Source organism: Odontesthes bonariensis, chromosome 16, assembly GCF_027942865.1.
Source record: "Odontesthes bonariensis isolate fOdoBon6 chromosome 16, fOdoBon6.hap1, whole genome shotgun sequence".
NCBI classification, from domain to species: domain Eukaryota; kingdom Metazoa; phylum Chordata; class Actinopteri; order Atheriniformes; family Atherinopsidae; genus Odontesthes; species Odontesthes bonariensis.
The window spans coordinates 12,853,499-12,877,726 of record NC_134521.1 but is presented as its reverse complement, the minus strand read 5'-3'; the positions used below and the strand labels follow the sequence as shown (position 1 = coordinate 12,877,726).

At 40.5% G+C, this 24,228-nt stretch overlaps 2 protein-coding genes across 15 annotated transcripts in view; both read left to right on the top strand.

Moving 5' to 3' along the window:
- Nucleotides 1-5,977: 5,977 nt before the first annotated feature.
- LOC142401716 (oligodendrocyte-myelin glycoprotein-like) lies at nucleotides 5,978-9,907 on the top strand. Its single transcript, XM_075487183.1, has 2 exons — nucleotides 5,978-6,240; nucleotides 6,983-9,907. Exons 1-2 carry the CDS (start codon nucleotides 6,233-6,235, stop codon nucleotides 8,391-8,393), a joined length of 1,419 nt encoding a protein of 472 aa, XP_075343298.1. The 5' UTR covers nucleotides 5,978-6,232; the 3' UTR covers nucleotides 8,394-9,907.
- Nucleotides 9,908-19,460: 9,553 nt separating this feature from the next.
- The window catches only part of msi2b (musashi RNA-binding protein 2b), a 234,831-nt gene continuing 230,063 nt past the window's right edge, over nucleotides 19,461-24,228 (top strand). For 7 of the 14 annotated variants that reach the window (XM_075486264.1, XM_075486258.1, XM_075486262.1 and 4 more), the window contains exons 1-4: nucleotides 19,461-19,635; nucleotides 19,961-20,001; nucleotides 20,291-20,372; nucleotides 20,916-21,000. In XM_075486264.1, the coding sequence (XP_075342379.1) occupies nucleotides 19,574-19,635; nucleotides 19,961-20,001; nucleotides 20,291-20,372; nucleotides 20,916-21,000 (270 nt within the window). In that variant the 5' untranslated portion in view covers nucleotides 19,461-19,573. The remainder of the gene's footprint in view (nucleotides 19,636-19,960; nucleotides 20,002-20,290; nucleotides 20,373-20,915; nucleotides 21,001-24,228) is intronic. The other 7 variants (XM_075486265.1, XM_075486260.1, XM_075486263.1 and 4 more) reach the window with 1 other exon arrangement.

Below are 24,228 nucleotides of genomic sequence, written 5' to 3'. Positions count from 1 at the left end.
CTATATGTTCTAATTTTCTTGTTGTAAGTCAACTGGAAAGTTTTAGGAATACTTTTATCCTCAACACCCAACTACATTTTTCTTTACTGAGGAAAAAGAAAAAGAAAAACAATGCACCACACGTGCCCTGCACTTAATGTTTGACCACTACTTATAGGTGAAAAAAAGTGAATAAATGACATTATTACAACAGTATGCCAGCTTGTTTCTTTAAATGTCAGCCACAGTAATTTGCACAGTTATGTAAGACATCAGCCTTTTACACCTGTAAGTTTTTGCTTTCAGCCTTCTGGCCGAATGAAAAGCAACAAAATGCTGTCAAATGTTCTCAGCACAGACTTTTTGGGAGATAGTCTGACTAGAATGATTATTTTTAACCCAGAAGAATTTCATTTTTTGTCATTTTAATGAAAATGCGTTTTTTCCAGTCTGTCATGGCGATGAGGCTGTCCACAGCACAGCAGGCGGTTACACACTCCAAACTCCAGGATCTTTATTTCCATTCCTGCAAAACAAATGCTTGTGAGGCGTGTGGATTTATGAACGTTGAGTGAACTCAGTCATGCTGCTGCCGCTGCCTTTATTGTACTTGAAACTTGAAAATTTAGATTTCCACTGAATCTGTGTTTTCAGAGTGCAGGTGCAGAAAAATTGCAGAAATGAAGTCACAAGGGAATCTGTTTCTGTTCATACAGAAGGAAACTAGAAAGGGAACTTCATAAAACAACTCATGTGTGTATATATATATATATGTATGTGTATATATATATATATATATATATATATACACATACATAAGTATATACAAATATAGATTTATTAAATTCAATTAAATTCAGTTTTATTTATACCGCAACAAATTTTAACAAATATCATCTCAAGGCACTTCAATAATACAGTCCAATTCAAGCCAATTGGTGTTCAATTCATTGTAATCACAATCCAATCAAATCCAATGAATTAAATTCGGAATTAATCCAATTCATTTATACAGAGCCAATTAAAAAGAAACAATTTCCTAGCCAGGAAACCAGCATACTATACTGAAACGTCTCTTCAGTCCAATCCCCCCAAGCAAAAGTCAGGAAAAGGTGTGACATAAGAGGCCCCCCAGCAGTCTAGGCCTATAGCAGCTTAACTATGGCATGTTTTACGGTCACCTGAGCCATCCTTAACTATAAGCTTTATCAAAAAGGAAAGTTTTAAGCCTTATCTTAAAGGTAGAGAGGGTGTCTGCTTCCCGGACATATACTGGCAGCTGCTTCCACAGAGAGGGGCCTGATAACTGAAGGCTCTGCCTCCCATTCTACTTTTAGAAACTCTGGGAACCACAAGTAAACCTGCAGTCTGAGAGCAAAGTGCTCTGTTTGGAAAATGTCTTACCATTAGATCTTTAAGATATAATGGAGCCCGGCCATTAAGAGCTTTATATGTGAGGAGAAGAATCTTAAATTCTATTCTGAATTTAACAGGGAGCCAATGGAGAGAAGCTAAAACTGGAGAAACATCATCTCTGCTGTTAGATCTCATCAGAACTCTGGCTGCAGCATTTTGGCTCAGCTGAAGCCTTTTCAGAGAATATGTGGGACAGCCCAATAATAAAGAATTTCAGTAATCCAGTCTTGAAGTAACAAATGCATGAATTAGTTTTTCTGCATCACTCTGAGACAAGATGTTCCTGATTTTGGCAATATTTCGAAGGTGAAAGAAGGCAGTCCTAGAAACCTGTTTTATATGTGCGTCAAATTATCAATTCTAGTCAAAATAACTCCAAGGTTCCTCACTGTAGTACGAGAAGCCAAGGAAATACCTTCTAGAGAAATTATATAGTGAGCGCTCAGGTCCAAAGATAACGACTTTAGTTTTGTCTGAATTTAGAAGCAGACATTTCTGAGCCATCCAGGTCTTTATGTCTTTAAGACACGCTTGTAGTCTGACCAACTGATTGGTTTCATTTGGTTTCATAGATAAATACAGCTGAGTATCATCAGCATAGCAATATATATATATATATCTATCACTGGTTTACGACCTGCAGTGTTCGCATTTAGAGTCAGTATTATTATAAATGAGCGACACAGTAAGCACAGTACATGCTAATCTTTACAGTCTGACTCCCCACAGATGTCTTCATGACCAGCAGCACCACTGAACAGAAGACAAAAACCACTTCCTTTTCTTGATATAGTCCAAAGGAAGAAGTTAGATTGAGACTGCAAGATGAGCGTGCGATTCATCTGGACTGCTGTCATTCTCTCTCGGTTCCTCTAAACACTTCTGAACTTTCCTGCTCACTCTGCTCACTGGCACAGATCTCTGGTTTTCTTGGCAGCACATCACCACCAACAATGTAAGTGACAAACTGTTTCTTTTAACGACCTTTTTTTTTTGTGAAATAACAAACGTTCATTATGAGTTTAGAAACAAACTTTTCGAAGATGGTACTTTCGACAATCTTGAATTTTTTAAAACATCAACTAAACGTCAAATAGATCTGATGCTACACTCTTAATAGATGCAGTGAAATGTTGTGGGATTTAATGACAGTTTATGATTGATTGTAGAAATGTAGTGTACAATTATAATAATGTATGAAAAAATAAGTCCCAAGACTTAAGAAATATAGTTAATTAGTTCAAAATGTGTTTGTTTAGTTATTTGGTCATTACTTTATCTTTTTACCTGAGTGGACCCCATATTAAATCAGTGTCTACAGATCCGACTGCTGTTTAGTGTCATGTACTATATATCACAGTGCATCGTTTTAGGGTTTTTACATGTGTTTTCTTCTGTTAGATATTTGAAGGTCAACCGTTTGCTTCCACAGATGTATGTAAAAAACAACGTCCATGTAGTGATGCATCACCAACATTAGACAGCACAGTGTAATTCTTATTATTTTTTGTCGAAATGAAGTTTTATCATGGTCTGTTCCCAAAACCCCAGTTCACAAAGCCGTGCTTCACTGATCACTTTTTCCTAGCTTTTGTTGGGCCCGTCTGCCCTCACATCAACCTACATTTTGATTAACTCATTTATGTTCTCCACATGCTTCTGTTTGCAAGGAAAGTTAAATGTGTATTTTTAAAATCTAAGAGATTATGATTGGCAGAAACTGACCAGTAATCCAAGTCACATTTGATACTCACAGCAGAAGAAAGGAACAGTAAGAAAACACAGTGTTTATAAGTGCTATGCAAATCCTGAGTTCAATGTTTTACTTAAGTATTTGCATTAAAACTTACTCAATGTGCCAAACATCCCCCTTATATAGAGTTTTAGTCTTACATGAGCGTATATCAGAGCATGATCACCATCGAGGTGAATTCATGTGTACGCATTTCCTCAATGGTGCAGCTGGTAAAAGTTGAAATAATGCTCCACAAAGGACAGAGCAGCTTAATCTATAAAACTGCCTGAGTAATTTAATCGGTTGACCATATTACGCAAAATAAAAAGTACAGTGTTCATCTTTAAAATGTAAAATGTAAAAGTTAAGCACGAGTACCTCGAAATACCAATAGTGTCTATGAGCTTCTCCATACTTGTACTTGCTGTAATAAGCATGTAATTCAAACCTAAACTGTCATCCCATGTCTTTTCAGATACCAACATGAATTGCCTGCTGTACTGCACAGAAATCCTGGGTGTTTTACTGTTTATCCCATGGTGTGCATGCACCAACCAGACAGTCTCTCCAGACTCAGATGACAGTTCTCCAACTGCTCCGGAACCCCCACCTGTAACTTCCAGTGTTCGTCATGATGGCACAGTGAGCAGTGGGTCAGCTAAAACGGTCCCGCGTATGGTTAAACAAAGCACTTCACCTTCACCTCCAGCGCAGCCCACCCAAACCACCATCTTATCACTGCTACACTCAAAGTACACATATTTCCAAGTGGTTCTGGTGTGTGCTGGACTGATCATACTGTGCGTTCTTCTCCTGATAGCTATGTTGTTTTTGGTATGTAAGGTGTGCCAGCTGAGCAGACGCCTTAAGATGATCAGCCGCAACGGCGACCTGATCATGAACTCTGAGTACCAGATGGAAACTGTCAATAAGGACAAAACCAACTCAGGAACGGAAACCAAAGAAACCAGTGTGTTGTTGACTGGAATAAGTCAAACAAATCAGGAGATGAACGGTACCGCCAAAGAGGACGGTGGGCAGGTCAGCGAGGAAGGACAAATGGGAGAAGAGAAGGAGGCGGGGGCCACTCCCAGCAGTGAGGAGGCATCGACACCTGCTGCCACTGCAGACAGTTCATCCTCCTCTGAAGCCACCCCAGCAGCTGCAGCTTCCACCTCTGAAGGCACAGAGGAACCAAAGGATGTGGAGTAGAGTTCCTTGTGTGAAACCCAGCTGCTTTCACCTCCCTATAGCTTTACAACCCCTCAACTGTAAATAATTTTTTCCCAGCGGCTTTTTCCTACCTTTAAGTAAAACAGCTGTGTGCATTCCTAAAATTATCCCAGTGTGCACTGAGCGTTTCTGATCAAAACCAATTTGTTGACAATGTATTATTCTGACATTTGTGCTCTACATTTTTTTTTTTTACTTTTCATGTTTTCCTTTTATTGGAGGCTGCAAGCAGTAATATGAAACAAGTTGTAACTTCAGTTTTGAATTAAATACTCTCATTTCCCATTTAGATGTCTAACGTGTGCATGTTTGTATGTGTTACAGAGAGAAAGAGAGAATAAGATCTGCTCGATTAGCAAGCAGGGAATGTGCCTCTTCCAGGCAGCTCCACACAACTCAGAAAGAACGCTCTCTTTCACCTCAGCCAGAGCCCACAAAGCCGAACAAAAAACCTTTTCAAAAAACCAATATGGGGTTGTTTCCGCTGTCATGTGCAGATATTTGTTCATCTGCTTACTCGTGACATCATGACGGATGTACACCTTTTGTGAAAAACTCTAAATAGTTTGTTCTCTGCCAAACAGCCTCTGCTGAATCTGAAGCTTGAACAGTGAATGCAAAAGCAAATGTTTGAGTTCGGGAAGCTCTGTGCAAGTATAGAGCCAGTATCAGTGAGTCAATGTTAAATATTTCTCAAGGGAAAGCTTTTTTTCTGCAGGATTTAGTTGCTATGTAGTAACACAGCTAGATTTTATCGTACTGTAAAGGGAGGGACAGGAGAGGCGAGGGTGTGACTTGAGGTTTGGTGGAAGGAGCCGTGAGTTTTGATATTGGTGCAGCCAGCTTCAGGAAGCATGCATGGAGGCAAGAAAAGAAAGTGAAAAGGGAGGTAGATGAGGAAGTAGCAAGCATGATGCAAAAGAGAGTTTTTTTCTAGTTTGCATATCCACTAAGCAAAGACAAGAACATCTCCCATCTTGGAAAAAAAAAAAAAATCTCAGGTTTTCAGCTGATGTGTTGGCAAAAATCAGGAACATGATGCAACCTTATTAAGGTAGAATTTGTCACAATTTAAAAGCTTGGACATTGATTAGTTGGACCTTGGGACCTTGGGTAGAAGTGCAGCAATGCAGTGCAAAATGGAGGGTTGCCTGTATTGCTGATGACAGGTAGGATGCTGCAGAGGAGGAGACTCCTCTGCAATAAATCTTGAGGCTTTTTGTGGCAGCCTCTTTATTTACATGGAGAAAATAACAACCAATTACAGCACTTCATCACTCGGCACAGGGACACTTCAGAGAGGGATGATATAGATTTAGTTGATAACTGATAACAGTTTATCTTTTAGTGAATACAAACAGTCAGTTAATCTAAACACAACAATCGTTATCACTTGAAATGCAGAGGTAAATCCTGAAAGCTGTCAGATTTAAAAGGGACTAAGAAGCTTCCCCAGTGGAATTCCTGTATGCACTTCCATTATGCGCTTCATTTCTTTTCCTCCTTCCCAATAGTCCCCCCCCCCTTCAACACACCACCCCTCCCCTTTCACTTCCACTGCACACAGTAAATCCAGAGCCTGCAGTGCCTGATCGCGCTAACCCAAAAGATCCATAAAAGGCGATAGTAAACACTCAGCTTTCAAGGAGGACAAAAGGACTGAACTGCAAGCCAGTGAGCAAAATACCTGCACTGGACAAGTGAGCAGGGGTCAAACTCTAATAGGAATATAGAAGGAAAATAATCATAGAAAAAAAATTCAACTTCAGCAGAGCACCAGCTGGTCCCGAGCTTGAAAGCAAGAGAGGAGAGAAGAGGTTCTGGACAGCAAAAAAAAAAGGAACAGAGCAAAGTGACTGGAATGATAAGATGAGAAGGTGAGTTATAGACTAATTTAAAGACTCTTTTTACACACACATTCTGCCACACCCTGGCTTGCAAACACTGCAGTTTCAATGGCGCAGAGCTCCTGCCTGTGTCTTTGCCTGCCTTTGGACCAACTGATGCATGAGTCCTCTGTGGAGTCATTAATAAAACCCGTCTATTGAGCTAGTTTTCCTCCTCTGAGAACATGGGACTGACTTCACTGACAACCACTGATGACTGAACAGAAACTGATGCCAGGGAAAATGACTGCAGGGATTTCTCTTCCTCGCTGATGAATGTTATTCTCCAATAGAGTTGAAATATCATCCCACAGTTCAGGTCAAATGTTAATCTGTTATGGAAAAGGACACATTTCAATGCTTGTGTAATGGTGCATGTAAGGGACGGTGATACAGGATCGGAGTTAGTGTGTCGTGTAATGTTTACTGTGTACCTGCAAACAATGAAAAGATGAGCAGCAAACGCTGGGCTACCAGTGTGGGTATGCATAATGTGCATGTATATAATGGGTGTGTGTGCACGAGGAGGAGTCTTGCAGATGCTACAGCATTAGATGATTAAGCCAGTTTTATTCAACACAGCCCTTTATAGTAACAACACAGTAAATGTGTGTGTCCTGAGTTCACTACCCAAGTACACTGCAGACACAGCTCTACTTTCAAACTGTGCCTCAGGGTGGTAAAGAGATTTGCTGTGTCCACTAATATTCCTGCCCCCTTGTCTTTCTTTCAGTCGGCATGTGCTGCTGAAGCTTTTTCTTGATGGGGCCTTTCTGGGACTTGTGCTTGTGTTATGGGTGGAGTTGCGTGTCCTGGCTGTGTGTCCCTCCATGTGCTCCTGCAGCCACAGCCACAGAGAGGTAGACTGTTCCTGGAGGGGTCTGAGACAGTTGCCTGATGGCTTACAGCACAACCTGCGTTCCCTCAACCTGTCCCACAACCAATTTCACAACCTGGACGGCGAGCTGGCATCATACACCCACCTCCGCATCCTTGATTTGTCCCACAACAGGCTGAGCAGGCTGCCCAAGGACTTACCCCGCTCCCTCTGGCAGCTCCACACCATCTCCAACCGTATTCAGCTGCTGGACAAAAATGATACGGTCTACCAGTGGAATCTGCAAATGCTGGACCTCTCAAGGAACAAGCTGGAGAAGGTCATATTCATCAATAATACACTGATAAATTTGTGCACACTCAATTTTAGCCACAATCACCTCTGGACTCTGCCCACCAACCTTCCTACACACTTGGAGACCATTGACCTGTCCCACAACCTGCTTATGAAGGTGCTGCCGGGCTCTCTAGACCGGCTCCCCAAGCTAACTCACTTGTACCTCCATGCTAACCGCTTTTCCTCGCTGCCATTTGGATTGTTAGACAAGATGACGTCACTTCGAATCCTCACTTTGGGAAACAACCCTTGGGCCTGCCATCTTTACGATGAAATCGCCTACTTACTCTCCTGGAGTCAGCACACCCCTGCACGTGTGCTTGGCTGCCCCTGCCACACCCACCCTGTTTGTGGAGGAGCGCGGTCCAGCCGGACTGGAGGGTGGCACTTTGCCTCTTACAACTTGCCCCCTCTGGCTGCCAGTGCCCCGGGTCTGAGCTCCATGCCCCCTGAAGCCAGTGTCACTGGGTGGTGGTACTTCTCCATTTCTGCTCTGCTGAGCACACCTCACACCCCCAAAGAGACCTTGAACTCACAGGACCACACCCTCACAGCCACACCCATCAGTATTTCCACCCTAACTACAGCTACTCACCTAACAATTAATCACCTGCCCGCGACTGCCAGTCCAGCAACCATTCATCATCTCGTCTCTGGCACAAAGGAAACTTCACCCTCTGAGTCACTTTACACCACAGGCTCAGGCCCCTATTTCTCTGACAAAAGTCTCATCACTGAAACATCCAAGGGGAATGGCATGGTGCTGGCCACAGATCAATTCTTTACAACAGAGAGCCCATCCATCCAAACAAAGAGGACAACCACGCTTCGCACCAGGAGCGTGAGGAGGCAGAATCAGTCTCTTCCTGGCGGCATCAGAAACACCAGCCCAGCCATTTCTACTTGTTCTTTATTCCCTTTTCTTCACAACTTGTGGATTCTGTCTCTCGTTGTGCCTCAAGTCTTCTAAAATACAAACAAAAAACACTAACATGTGCAAATTTATTGCACAAATAAATAAAACACACACACACACACACACACACACACACACACACACACACACACACACACACACACACACACAAGACCTTTGACAGGAGGAGAACTGTCATGTCTAAGCAACCACGTTTCCAAGAAAGTTGGGTAGCTGTGTCTAATGTGGGTTAAAAAAAAAGAATGAAATGAATTGTAAAGAATGTGATCCAAAAGTTTGATTAGATGCAATATAGAGACAACATTTATGCCAACAACATGGAATGTTTATCACTGTATTGTAAGATATACAATATTCTTATATATTGTATATAATTCATATAATTCGGCATTAATGGTGCATTCAAACACTCAGACCATCACAGGGGCTGGCTTTTGAACTCTGCGCTCATTGCAAGTGGGATGATCCTCCTCCCTTTAGGCTTGAGGAAGCAGCGTTTATTGTTTTAAGAATTGACTATTTCGATTTGTCAGACATTTTTCAGACCATCCTAAATGAGCCAGGGTCAAGAGAGGCCATTCTTCCTTTTCATATTTCTTGTACAGATATTAATGAAGAAAAATTCATCAGGAAAAAGCCAATACTGTTTGTCTGCACAGTCTATAAGCAGTAAATTCCTCCCTGTCTTTGAAATGTGACTCTCTGGGGTGTGATTTTTATTCATCATCTAAAGCGAATGCCAACTTTTTTGGAAACCGAGTTGTATATTGAAAGCTTTCTTCAGCACAACAGGCACATGACATAACGCTGCGCTGCTTACGGTGTGATGCTACTTTTATTATTATATGTTAAAAGAAAAATGTGGGAAAAAAAAAAACAGTTTTTCTAATGACACTTTTTAAATGTCAGAAAATAAAGCAAAAAGAATGTTGTAATGAATGCAGATAAGCACATGAGGGCACTATACATTCAGCTAACAGTTTGTTATGTAACTGGTTGCTAAAAAAACCGGCTGGTCAAGGTTCTTTTATGTTGTTTATTGCTTCTCTTATTTTCAGTTTTACCAAATTTTGTGACTTCATTTGACTGTTTTTGCGTTGTTGTCGAGGTTTTTCTTTCTTATCCTGCTGAATCTGTTTTCCTTTTGCTCTTTTAAACATGTGACATGCAAAGTTTTGTCATTTGAACTATCATTATTGTTATTCTTGACGTCTGCGTGTCGCAAACACTTTCTGGAAACATTTGATTAATGAGCAGTCTTTTCTGGGAACAGGATGTATAAATTTGTAATGACACATGCATATCAGGAAACCACAGAGACTCTGTTGTGCGGGGGGGCAATAAACGAACAGGGCTGTATCACTATATTCAACAAACTCAGAGCACAGAGTGCTGCTTCTGTATTTTGATCACATCTCAGACTTAAGTGTCCTTCATGATTCAGTGACACTCGTGAAAATGATCTGCATGGTGATTGAACGTTCCAAGAATGCTAACCTTCTGTTGTATTGCTGCAGAGCATTAAAGCACAGGCATTTTCAGCTTTTTCTCTTGAAAAAATGTTCATTTGAATTCCCATTGCTTTAAACAGCACTGATGCACCAGCCCACAGACTTTTACATTTTAGTAACATATTAGCGCCAGAAACCACAAGTTGCCTAAATGATAAAACATGCATCACAGCAAACTAGATAGGATCAACAAAAGAAGAGCTTGTGAAAGAGAATGCGTTAATGGTTGGGTCCAAGTTTAATCCTGCCATGTCAAATAAAATGTGAAGGTTTACAGCTTCTGATGATTGTTGGAATTTAAACACGGCTGCTTTTTTTCTTACATAGTCTTTTACTTTATGCCACCCTGCAAAAGTTAATTTCAGTTTGAAAGTGCTCATTGATAAAGTCTCAGGTCAGAGGTCAAACAGGCAAATCAACACAGAGCTCAGTCAGTATTGAGCCTAGCATGAAGGCACTTGGCAACTAACTGTATCTTCCATCAGTTAAGATAAAGGATAGCCAAGGTTTTATTCACAGAAATGTATAGTTCATATATTTTCAGGGAAAGCTCACTGAGCAGAAAAGCACAAAGGAAGAGTTAGCCCTACAGTATTTGTGCCTGGAAACCGCTCAGATCAAACACGGTTTTATCTGCTGGTCACTTAGCAAACAATATTCTTTGTTCACTTGACAACAGAAAAAAAGAGAGGATGTACAATGTGGTACAAAGACTTGTCCAGAAGAGCTCGCCCTCTGCGTCACAGCATCACTGTGTTGAAGAGAAGCGAGGACACTTGTGACAGAGAAAGCAGGAGTCCTCCGGGCTGTGAATGACACAGAGAGGTGTGAGCCTGGTGAAAAGGTGACCCTGTGGTTCAGCCTGCAACAACAGTATGGTATTGTTGTCACCAGCCACACAGGGAAAAGATACACATCTGATAGACATACAAGGCTGTGGTTAATGCGAAGCCCTTGTTAAAACACATTTCCTTGCATAAACATTGTTCTCACAGAGGGTTCAAAGTGCTGTGTGGTTGACAGCAAAATAGACAATGGAGCAGAATGAGTTATAAAAAGTAATATATGATTGTTAAACAAAAATAATTTAATCTTGCTTAACATCTACAATGACTGAACACTGATATGCACAAAATACTTCAATGACTTATTTGAACTAAAAATCAAACTCAAGCTAAATTAATTATTTCTATTAAAAGCTCAGACGCAGAAACAAAAAAAAAAAACTTTTGTTTAATGTGCTTCTTATTTCTAAGCAGGATTCAAGGTTCAAAGAAAGTCAAATTGGTTTTTATTTCCTCTCTCCGTTCCCTGGTTTTAGACTTAATTTAAGGAAATCATTAATTTTCTAAATCATTGTTGTTTTGTTGTTTGTCTGTTTTGTTTCTAATCTCACAAAACAGAATCTGTATTTCTGCCAATATCCAGTCAGCCGATTATTCCACCGCAGACCTGTTGTATGGAAAATGAGAAGGTGAAGGGCTGGTGGGATTTACATTTCAAACTGACGTGGAATCATTTACACTCATGCAAGTAACTGCACAAAGTTTCTGTTTGTTTGAGTCAACACTTGAGTCGAAGATTAACTTTAACCCTCCAAAAGGCTTATTTGCTTTTTTTTTCTTTCACATAATAACAATAATTTTAAAAACTACTTCCTCGTGGCCACTTATGAGTCGGTTCATGTTTGGGAAATTCTCACCAAGTCTTCCTGCAAAAATCTTCCTACATCTGTGTGAGTCTTGGATTATGGTTTGCAATGTTCTTTTGAGGTCTATCCAGATTTTTGAGGATGGTTGGTGACTCTCAAAGCCATGGAACAACCGCCAGCAAATACCCTTTTGAGGCATAACCTATTGTGGATTTTGCAGTGTGTTTAGGACTGTTATACTGTTGTAGCAGCTCTCCTCTTTTCACCTCCTGCTTCTTTTGACCACAGCGTGGTGTTTGCCTTTAGAATTTGCAGATATGTAACAGAATCTGTTCTTCCTTCTACCAGTACATTTTTTCCTGAGCCTCTGAGTGCTACTCAAGCCCAAACTGTGGTCAGTCCACCCTGTGCTTCTCGCAGAGGGGTTCACTCATTCAATTATTCAGCAGGAGCTTCTATCTAAACCAACTTACAAGCAAGGAACACATGGAGGCAATGTGGGGCTCTGTATATTGCCCAAGGGTACCTGGGCACATGTGAACCTAGGAAGTTGAGGATCAATTCAAAGATGACTACTTGACCTCCTGAGCACTGGTGGCTACCACAACGAGTGTTCCTTTCATTATATTCAGTTCCCTGTTTATTACAAACGTAGCTGTGTCATTACAGTGAATAAAGATGTATTTAAACCACTTCAGTTTACAGGATTTGTTTCCAGAATACAGCTTGTCTTAGATTGACTCCAGATTTACACTACACAGACTTCTGAAGCTGACTTTCAGGGTGAGGATACATGCTTTCCTCCGATGAGTCATCCATGAAGGTCATTTTTATGCAGGACTGGCTACACGGTAGATCAGAGCACCACTTCACAAGAGTTCGTTGGTCTTTCTGAAAGTAAGATTTAAGGGTTTGATTTATCTTTGAAAACCCTGTTTTCTAGGTTTTCCCCGATCTCAACTTGACCTCCATAACTAATTACATCATGAATTGATTAAAAACCTACCTGAAAGGGCTTTGCCACTACCGCAACAACCACTGAATGTTGGGAGGAGATTTAACCAATCAATCCAAAAGCCAAGTTTTTTTGGCCTTACGTAATTTAAATGATTTTAAAGAAACAACAGTCAGGGAAATATACATATACATATGTATATGTATATATATATGTCTATACATGTAGACATATATATATATATATATATATATATATATATATATATATATATATATCATTTTAGCTGTGGAACTTTGAAACATCTCTTCCAAGTACTTTTGGTGCTAGTGAGCGAGCCTGCAAGCCAATTATTTTCTGTGTAGAAATCACAAAGTAATGTCAGATTTCTCCTCTGGCTTCTCCTAATAACTGACAAGGTGTAGAGGGCGAGCATCATTTACTGCTGCCATGCCTCCCCTCTTCATCTCACCACCCGAGCTTGTTTTGAGTGAGTTTCCCTCTTTCTTCCAGCCACATTCAATAAGACTCAACCTTGATTTACTTCTTTGTACTGCCCTCTTGTGTTCTCGCACATTTAATCTCCACTCAGTTGTTTGCCGTGTTCACACATTTGTTTACAGAAAGAACACATAATGTTTTACATTAATAAAGCATGCAATCACTGTGAGTGTGAAAAGGGAGTTTTCACTCTATGCATCTTTGTTTCTGAAAAGGTCATTTTTTTAAAGATACAAAGCTGTCTCGACACAACAGTTTATTGGATTTAACCTGGAACAGCGTGTTCTCTCTGAGACTTAATAAAAAATAAGAAAACAGTTCATGAAACAACCCGTTATTTCAGCTCTTCCCACTGCAATCTGAACAGTGCACACAGTCCTTACCTGAAGTAAGAGAGGTCACAGTGCCTCTGTAGGTGGTGAACCTGGTATATATTTGGCTTTTCACACATCACTCATGAAATAACACAAGAAACTTGGATCTTTAAGCAACATATATAAAGGCACAGGTCGACAAAGAAAGACACATAAAATATATCATCAGTTCTATTTATGATAACACATGCTCTGAGTCCCCTCTTGTGGTGACAGACATTGTTTGTCATTAACATTGCAGTTCGGCATGATTCTTATAAGGATTGTGTTCTTGCCTCTTAGTGAGACGATTCTCAAAGCCTACCTGAACATTTCCGAAAAGAAAAGCCATAAAAAGTTTCTTCTGCTTAACTTCGTTCTCAAACAAAATTCTCAAGCTTACTGCAACGCCAGCCCATGATAATCATTGGCTTGCATGCAGCCAATGTTATGAATTCAATCAATAATGTAAGCAGACATGAGTGATGATGTTTTTTTTTAGCTTTTGAATGTTTCTCTTAACTTATGGCTCCTAAGGAGTTTAATTTTTCCAGAGACCTAAACTTTAAGCCCAAATTAGGCAAACAAAAAAAGACTCCCAACCCATTCCACTCAAGTTTTGACAAGAAAAGTCATGACAGCTACTGCATAAAACAAGCAGGTTGCAGACCTATTGTACTCCTATTCTAATTCCTATTATCACAGTGTGTCATCACAAACCAAAGTGCTATTGTGCTAACTACACGCATTATGATACACAGTGACTTTCCTTGACAAGGCCACTGTAGCCTGCTCATGGCTAAAACAATGGCACCAATTTCAATCTCCTTAGAGCCAGGGTCACTTTATCAATTGTAGCACAGAATTAGGCTGGTACCCAACCAAAGGACGCTCAAATGCCACAGATAAAGTTTATCTGATCAACCTAATCTGTATTGACAGCTTGGGTCTATATGCCAAAGCTCAATATCTGTTTGAGCCAAGAGCAATGTTTTCCAGTCTGATTACTGATTAGCTGAAAAGCAAAAATGTGTAGAAATCTGGAAGAAATAACAAGCCGTATACTCCGGCAGCTGGAAAGACTGATGAGACAGGCAAAATTCAACCCTGCAGCATAGTGGGGGGAGGCTGAGGATGTGGTATCTCCCGCTCTCATCTCAATGGCACAGACAAGGCAAGGTCAGTGTTAAGGTCAGTTGCTGCAGAATAGGAAGTGGTTGGCAACTGAGAGAATATATGGTGGCAGCCTGTTAGGGAAAAAGCAAGTGAAAATGAAGCAGGGGACAAGAGAATGGTTAAAAACAAAGAATAAGCCAGAGTACAGAAAACATCACTTAGCTGGATGCCCAGAGAGGCTTGCTTACCATTCTTAGCTTCTGCAAGATGTTTAAAAATGTCTCCGGCAGAGCGTATGCTCTTATGTAAACAAACTCATATTATTTAGGCTTGTACAAGCTTATTGTGTGTCAGCTGGCAACAGCAAATGCTGTGGATTTGCCTCAATAATTTGGAAATTACAAACTCAAAAAATAATTATGAATTTAAAAAAAATCCCAAACATAACCTGTGTATCTGATTTGGCTTTGTGTTCGGTTTTTGAATGGAAAAAGAGGTGGGCAATTTTCCTCAGCCAACATGCACACGTGTCTCTTCTGTACAGGTGATAGGATGGCTCCTCGCCGTGCTTTGAAGACGTTCATCATCCCCTGTAACACACAGCTCTCTCTGGAGTCATACAAACAGCAGCCGGAACATTCCAGGGAGCTGCAGGGGCATGAGCTTATCTCCCAGCCCAGTGGAGCAGGTAAATGATGTCGTCATCATCCACTTGTGTTGAAGGCTGATTGGGCTAAAAGAGCCCTGCATGCAAGTGTGGCCCATTGAGGTCAGAGATGCAGATATTCTTACTTGGATTGCACTATCAAAGCAGAAATGATGTAGTTAATTCTGGAAAAGTTCTGCTGGGTCTTCTGTTCATGAATACTTAAAAAGACTGTTAGCTCTTGTTATTATCTGGGAAACAATCCATCTTTTGGGGGACCACAGGCTAAATTGAGGTACCACTTAGTGCAAATGAATCCTGTATTTTCAGGAATCTTTAAAGCACAATTAGCAGGCATTAAGCAGCCTTCAGTACGGATATTTCAAATTCAATATTAAAGTTTCTTTTTCTCATATGCAAGGTGTAATAATGTGGATGTCTGAATATCTTGGTGGCCAATCTACCTGGGATGCGAGTGTATAGCCTCAGGCACAGTTTAATTAACTCATCTGTGTGGTTACTGAAGCTATAATGGGGGAGGGAAATCACTCATCATAAGAACCTCCTTCCTACTGATCTTACTTTAAACCGTTTTTCTGTGTGGTAACAAAGATACACTCTCCCTGTAATCCTCAAAAATCAGTTGACAGGGTTTAAACACAACCACCCTCGAGGAAATGCACAAATCACTGAGGGGAAGAGTATTATTTAATAGATCCATCATTTGTTAATCCTGGTTGGCTGAGACAGACTCCTAAAAGATGCAAACTTTTTTCCAGACAAAATGAAAGAGCAGGTAGTCTGCAGTTGGGTGGGTGGCTAATTCCTAAAATGGGTCGGTCAATTATGCATGTTTGAGTCTGGCCCTTTCCCTGCATCTTGAGAGGTGCTTTAGCAAAGAAAAGAAGAAGCAAAAATGCAAGGACACTAGAGGGAGACAATTTGTTCACATCTGCAGCCTTTACCACGGATTCTCATTGTAATAGGCTCTCCTGAGGAAAGGAGAGATCACTCAATCCACACTGATTAGGAATCATTTACAAAATGCAAAGCATAATCTGAGCAACATCTCCAGAGTGTCCAGATCATACCCATGACAAACTCATGGAGGTAATTAAAGATGTTCACTTTGAGCTCTCCTTAAGAAGCAGATTCTTTCTTATACGAGTGCACTCTGAGAACATGTGATAAAGCCTCTGTTATGTTTATGCAAAAGCTCCCTTTGACTTCAAGTTTCGCTTCGTTTGTACACAACAGTATAAGATCATCACAGGTGTTCATGCAACAAAACAATTTTAGATTAAATGGAAAATGTGTGCTTTCCTTCCAGGCTACATGTAGGAATCTCTGCAGAGAAAGGGTTACATATGATCCGAGAACAATTTCTCCAAGGTCAAGAGAAGATTGTGAGGGTGTAAAATGATTACTGCAACAGGAAACAGGATGCCTCTTCTCAAAACAGCGTCTCATAATGCTTTCAGTGAGTCTGTCGCTTCTCTTGCTTTCTTTTTCCCCTCAGCTCTTTCACACATAGAGCTTACATCTCTCTCAAATCCTCAAGTTCTTCTTCTTCTTTTTTTTAAACGACTTATTCATGATCCTGCGTGCTGAATTTCCTCTTTACTGAAAAGAAGTTCATCTTTCACACTTGAATTCAGACCATGGCTGCAACAGAATTCTCTAGATTTTTCTTGAATGTGTGGTATGAAGTATTTCTCTTTCCTGAAATACCTTTTCTGCCAGTTGCTCTAAATATTGTAAACTTTTGCCACTTCTGTAAATGTGTACAAGTATGCTGATTAAACTGTGAGCTGAGCATCACTTTCAAGGAAAATTTCTCACTCAAACGCTTTCATAAAAGAAAGAAAAAGGCTCTCTTTCATTCTTGCTTAGTGCTAAACTGCTCTACTGCACATGGCTGTCAGAGCAAAGTTGCTTAAGGAGATATAAACATTTTAGGCATTTTCATCAGGCAGTGGTGGCTGCTCTCTTAAAAGAGAGTGCAGTTTTATTTAAAAATCCATACATGTTTCTCCTTCTATCACCGTAAAAACTGATCCAGAAACTCAAATTCTGAGCTAGTATTATTTAAGAAATATAAAAGATTTTAGCTGAAAGACGTAAAATGTTAAGTGACTATGGTGGCAGTCTTAGATCTTAAACAAAAAAAAGACCACACCTGCTTTGGCCTTAGGTGGTTTTGGCTTCAAATCTGGCTCACAACCCTTGATTAGATGTTGTAAAACGTCATGCCTTCTGCACCATTTCTGTCACATTTAACTTGGTTGTCTTCATGGTATAACGATAGAGAACAGAAAGGAGCAGTAACAATGTTCAGAAAGCAGAATAATTCACAATCCTACGGTGAAACCCCAGGCCTCTAGTGTTTTTATTTTGAGCGTAAAACAGAGGTTGCTCCTCCTGTGCTAAATCCACTGTGATTTTCGCACACCTTGTGCTGGGCTTTAAAACCTGCTTTTCCTCAGATTTAACATTCCACATCAATTTATAACTCCCTCACTTCTTTGTCTCTGTGCAGCTGCATGAATGCATGCCATTTTCTCGCGTTGACTTTTTAGTCATATACCTTAAGATGCCGTCACTCATCCGATGACAGTAATGCAGCTATATATGTATCCCAAAATGGCATGGGAGAGAACAACAGTGCAACGATGGAATAATGAGTGATAGTCTTTCACACGAGATGTCACATTTCCACTTTCTTTGATGCTCCTGTGCTTAGGAGTTACCACCATGTGCCTCCTACCTTTGTGTCAGATCTACAGACAGCTGTAATGTGGAGAATTCCATAACTAATGACAGACTTTTACCTGCTAAACTGACAAAACTGTTGTTATTTGGGTTTTTATCTTAGTCACTGTTTCAAAAACATGCTGCCTGACCAGATAAGGCATTCCCCCTGGTAGAACAGTCACCACAGACGGGCCTTAAAAAAAAAAAAAAATGTCACTGACTGTAAAAAATTTGATTGGAACTGCGTTTCTAGACTATCTGTTGTCATACTTCTCTTGCACGCATAAATAAAATGTGTATAACACAGGGTTTTAACTGACTTACATAATGTGCTTTCCTTTTTCAATATTCTATGAATAGCATACTGTGAAATTAATGTAGATCATAAAAATTTCTCCCACTTCACATGTCCTGCACATTCATTCATTCTTAATATCTTACCCAGCTTCTTCATCCTCAAGGTTATTAGGGGGCAGAGCCATCTTATCTCCACATACATTGTGCAGAGGGGAGGGCTGACAGCTCATTATAGGTCATCTACATGAAAAGATCCATAATTACACCACTGTATGTAAGGGTACCATACTTTATTGATCCCCATGGGGATTTTCTTTTCAGCTATCATAATGAATATCGCAGTTAAAGGTGAGCCCTTAGGGTCAGCTGCAGAGATTTGGTATCTTGCTCAGGGGTCACACGAACAACACTGGTACACTGCCTTTATAGCTCAGAGGACCATTGTTAATAACCTTTTATCCAACATATGTGCCTAATCTGAGCTTCATTTGAACATTTTTGGTGCAAGACATTTTAATGATTCAGTGTGTATACTTTAACATTTAAAAAAACAAAACAGGGGTGTATTGGCAGAAGTTTAGGCCCATTATATACATGTGGTGTAAAGCAGTCATAAAAACACGTTCTTTTGTAAAAATGTATAACTTATCTCAATAGGATATTGCTAGCTACCTCTAAGAAAATAAATGTGGTGATCACGGGGTTACAACAAACAATAATTGTTTTTATTCAGTTGTTAGTGTTCAATTATCATCCAATTATAAACAAGATGGAAGTTTACTGGTGCTGCACGATACCTGTTTTACACATTGCCTCACTCAGTGTGGAGCTCTCAGTTGAATTAAACTCTGATTATTTTTCAATAAACACTTTTGAGGCATAACAATGAAGATAATTTAAATATTAACGAGAAAATAAAAATGGTCCCACTTTTTTTTCCCAACCCCTACTTTCGAGGGGACTATATTGCTCGGCGGAAGAATAAGAATTAATTGACATAAATGGAAAATATTTCGCTGCTGCTATTGAAAAGCTCAGTTTCTTAACTGCATAAAGCACTGTAAACATTGTTAATCAAAAACAACATTTCTCATGCTATGTGTTCACTGATTTAGAAGAGTAATAAGCCACCGGCACCTCTCGTGGCTTATTTCTTAATTAAATGACAAATCGGAGGATTGGTTTGCAGATTGCCTGAATTGACGTCAATTGGATTGGTTAGGTGACAGAGCCAGGCTCCGCCCCCTGTGGGCCAAGGTAGAGCATGCTGAGAGAGGGAGGAGGGAGCAGGGGGCTGAGCTGATCCCACGTGTGACGCTTTCATTCCCGGCTCAGTAATATTCTCATAGCGGGGCTTTGCATATCTCCTGCCCTATCTGTGTGTGTCTGTCACTGTTACTGTAGTCCCAGCCTATAGTTTGGAATAGATATGGAAGGAGACGGGAGTCAAGCCACATCCGGAAGCCTAAATGATTCACAACATGACCCGGGGTAAGAATCTTTCTAAATTTAAACCTAAAGGTACGGGTTTTTTCATGTTACAACATCTTGGAGAGGACTTCGACTGCCGTGCTGGATTCGTCCTCACAGTACGCACTTAAACCGTGCACGGGTTTGTTTCCAGATGCAGTTTTAAAGACCACAGCTTTGTAGCGAGAGTGGCCTCCCCCTTTTCTCTAGATAGAGTGGAATTACTAAGCGCGAATGTGTTTTCATAGTCTTCCTTTATCCTTTAAGGTCGCTTTTAGAAGTAGTTAGTCGTCAAAATGGCCGAACTGACATCTGGACTCACTTCTGTTGTGTTTTCCCCTTACAGTAAAATGTTTATCGGTGGCCTCAGCTGGCAAACCTCACCAGGTGAGACTGTTATTCTCTTTTACACCGTGTCCAATATTTCTTGTTGTTTTGTCGCTGTGACTGAGTGCTCGTTAGCTGCTGGCGGTATATGTGCGAATGTGCACTGTGCAGTAGTGTACTGTATGGGATATCTCAGTAGTGTGTGCGCACGATGTTATTTTTGATCTCCGTCCATCTGAAGTCCTCTATTCGACCCCTATGCTCATCGCGGGGTGTTTTTGAAATGCACTGACAACAGCATGCCCATATGTTTCTGTCAAATGACCCGACATATTTTCTCTGTTCACAGACAGCCTTAGAGACTATTTTAGTAAATTCGGAGAAATAAGAGAATGTATGGTGATGAGAGACCCCACGACAAAACGCTCAAGGTAAATACAGGGCTTTTCTACTTTTCCCTTCCAGTGCACATGACGATATCGCTTACTTTGACCGTGTTTAGTGTTAATCCAGCGTGTATGTGTGTTTGTGTGTCCGCGCGCCCATGTGTTCGCGTGTGTCCCTGTGTGCGCGCGCCTGCGTGTGGTTTCACAGCAAGCCAGATAAGCTTAAATGCTCGCTGCTGTAAAGCTGCGGCCGAATGCAATTTGACATTGACTTTGTGACTGCACCACAATGTTGGTGTAGCGTCGTCTCACACTGTAACATACCAAATAATGATCGGCACCGTCCTCTGTGTCGGCTTCAGATCTGCCACAGGACGTCCATAATCAGGATTTTAACGTATTTACAAAGGAATAATGTAGCAATAATAAGGTCATAGGCTGGTGCCGGCTGTTCTCCAACATTGTTGTTGCGAGTTACTGTTTTTCTAAATCTTTGGTAGTGAGAAAAAAAAATAAAAAATGTCCTTTTTGCTTTGTATGTATGCATTTTAACATTGTTGTTTTCGTCTCTGTGTCTCTGTTTTGCAGAGGATTTGGGTTTGTTACGTTTACAGATGCTGCCAGTGTAGATAAAGTCTTAGCCCAACAGCACCATGAATTAGACTCAAAGACGGTAAGTTGATTTTACTCTTCTACTCGTATAAGAGTTTATTCCATCTTCTGTCTTTGCTCTCTTTTGCCAGCTGTGACTTTTCACTGACCTAAGGCTTGTTGGTAAACACCTATTAGGTCAATAGGCTGTGTCAATCAAAGTCAGGTACATGGGCTAAATGTATGATGGCTCCTTCAACACAAGCCCAGCAATAAAACACAACTCCAGGGTGAATATTATATGGTTCACTTTTACTTCTCCGGTTGAGTGGGGCTGACACGCCCCCTTCTTTTCTGCAGCCACATGTGCAGTGGGAACATATCTCATGTGGACACAGAAGGGCGTGCTGTCTCAGGGCTGCTGCCTCGCTACCATTTGACCCAGCAGATACTGTACTGTATCACTTCTGATGTGCTGATAGCGCAAGTGTGAGAAACAGGTTTAAAAACCACGCTTCTCCCAAAAGCGTTGCCATCGCGGCAGAAACGGGAGTTCTCTATTTACCACTAAACTAAATTCAGTCCGGTTGAATGATTTTATTTTTCTTTTAACACCCAAAATGTTGATCAAACTAACTACTGACCGTAACAAAATCCAATTACATCATATAAATAATTTAATTATCAATCTGAAAAATTCAAGAACTATCATCTGGCCTTTTTTCTGTTTTCAAATTTGTCGGTGGATGAATATTTTAATACGCTCGTCCTTTCTGAGAGATGATTGCACTGATGGATTAGATACGGTTCAGTTGAAATTTTATTTGTCAGGTATTTCACTCTCTTGCATCCAGATACGCCAGCACAGTGTAGGTAATGGCAGAAATGCACTTTTAGGAAACATACTGTGTGTGCTACCTTGGCCCGAACCCTACTCTACATGAAAGGATGTATTTAGGAATTTTGAAAGATAAATAGATGATACTCCGGGTGGCTATGTATAATTTATGCCTTATTGAAAATGTCCAAATGTACGTAGAACACTGTAAGGAATGTAAATTTAGGTTTTGTTTTTCATTGAAATCTCCTTGAGCTAAATTGTGATGGACACAGAGCTACAAAGCTGGCTGATTATATTATTTGCAGTTTTTTTCCACTGCCCGGTTGGTGGTATGATGGCTCTCCTTTTTTTTCTTTATCTTTTTCCTCTCAGGGAGCTATGACCTCTCTGGACAGTTCTGTAGAATGGCTCAGTGTTGTTTCTTTTTTTTTTTTTTTTTACTGCTTTCAGTGTTTTTGCTGGTTTAAAATCGGAGTATTTTACTGTTATTTACACCCGTACGAAAAACAGATAATACAGATCCATTTTTTTTGTGTCCTGCAGTTTCTAACTGGAAGGTGTGCTCCTGCGTAGATGAATTTTATTTGTTATGTCCTCCACCCTATCAGCTCCATTACGGTGTTATGGGAATGAGGGTGATAAGGACGCACCGTGGCTTCTATTTCTGTAGTGAATCAGTGAATATAATGTAAAGGCAAGGTGAAATGACCAATAAGTAAGAATGACAGCAATGCAAAACTCCAAATCATCAGCAGAGGGGAGTCCATGTGAGAACGTAAAAGGGGCCGCTTGAAAGGGGTAACGATTCAAACACACTTTGAATCTAGAGCAGTTTGATATCTTCAAATTTGACATTTTGAATGAACAGCTTTGTGACAGTTTGACAGCATATATACTTACAGGAAAGGTCGGGGGGATGTGTGGGGTGTGGGAGGGGGTGCGGTTGCACATAGAAATATTCTCACACCTGAGCGCTTGGCCTGCACAGCTCCAGCCTTTTGCTGATGCTTGATAAATAGAGCAGTTGTTGCTTCATTGCTTTGCCCAAAGGCACTCGGTGAACAGTGGGAGCAGGAAACAGTTAAATTCTTCATGCTGCTTTAATTAGTCTGTTAAGATATTCATTGGATTACATTGATGACCTGCTAATACCACCGTCTCTAAGCAGTGTTGGTTTTTTTTATGTCATTGCTCGCTGATTATATTTCCCCCAGTGATAAAGATACTTCATCTTCATTTGATGTTATAGTTAGCAAATATATAATGCACGACCAAAATGGGGGTGTTCTTTGTATAATATCAAGTGGTATGAAATAGTATCAATGTAAATGATCGTTTATGATAGTCAAAAACCTTCTACACTAACTCTAAAAAGACCCAGCTTCAGTTAGTGTTTCAGCTACCGATAGAGACTCAGTCAGTGCTATTATATCTGACTTATCGTAGGCTTGAGGTCATATTTTGGCAGATTTACTTCATACATTTCAGAATTCACCATATCCTGAGAACTGAGCAGTGACATTTTAAGATCCGACATCATCTCATCATCGCCAGTAAATGCAAAGACACCTCGAAGCTCTGCATCCTGACCTTACTGTCAGTCGCTCACTCATAAAGCTGTTTGGGAAACCTTTCTCTGCTCATTAAGACTAATTCTGTCAGTGTTTTCCCACCTGAAAAGAGGCGGATTTTTACTTAGACTTGCTAGGGATATTATTTTTTTCCGCTTTCATAGGCAGCTGAGAGCTGATAAGAAATGAGTAGAGAGACCAAGTCAGGCTTGATCAGGCATTGCTGTGCTTACATGAGCAGTGGGATCAACTCCTATTCACCAGGGTCCAGGAATAGGTAGTTTTAATGACCATGTGATAAATACTTTGGCCAAGATTTCCAATGGTAAAACTCTGTTTTGGTGTTTATTTGCCACGGCAGGGAGTGGTAAAGGTGTGGACACAGGGATGTTTTGCTTGCAGGTTCCCTTACAGAACTGGGTGATCAGATTACTTAAAGAAGTCGTGCACACTAATTTACTAAGGTTTGCTTCTCACGATTCACCAGCAGTGGCAATGTAATTTAGAGCTTTTGCCCCAACTGGAGCATGTGAAGGCAGAGAATCGTTAATGTGAATTCATTTGGACAGAAGATGTAATCATATGTGGGCCGTTTTGTAATCGATGAGTGTTTGACTGTGTAGCTTAATGAGATCTCGTAACTGACCGGCCCTAGTTTACTCAAACTTAAATAGAAATTAGTATATCCTTGTTGCTAACTGACAGTCGTACTAGATGGCATTGCATTCTTATCTATCATATCTCTCACGAGGTTGCTCTGCAGCAGTGGAAAAAAAATATTAGGGCCTGCAAATATGAAATAGTTCTTGAGTTGTTTGCAGATGTTGGTTTGATATCAGTCTCCAACTTTTACAGTGCTCAAATCGATCCTTACTAGTTTCTTAGTCCCTGGTAACCT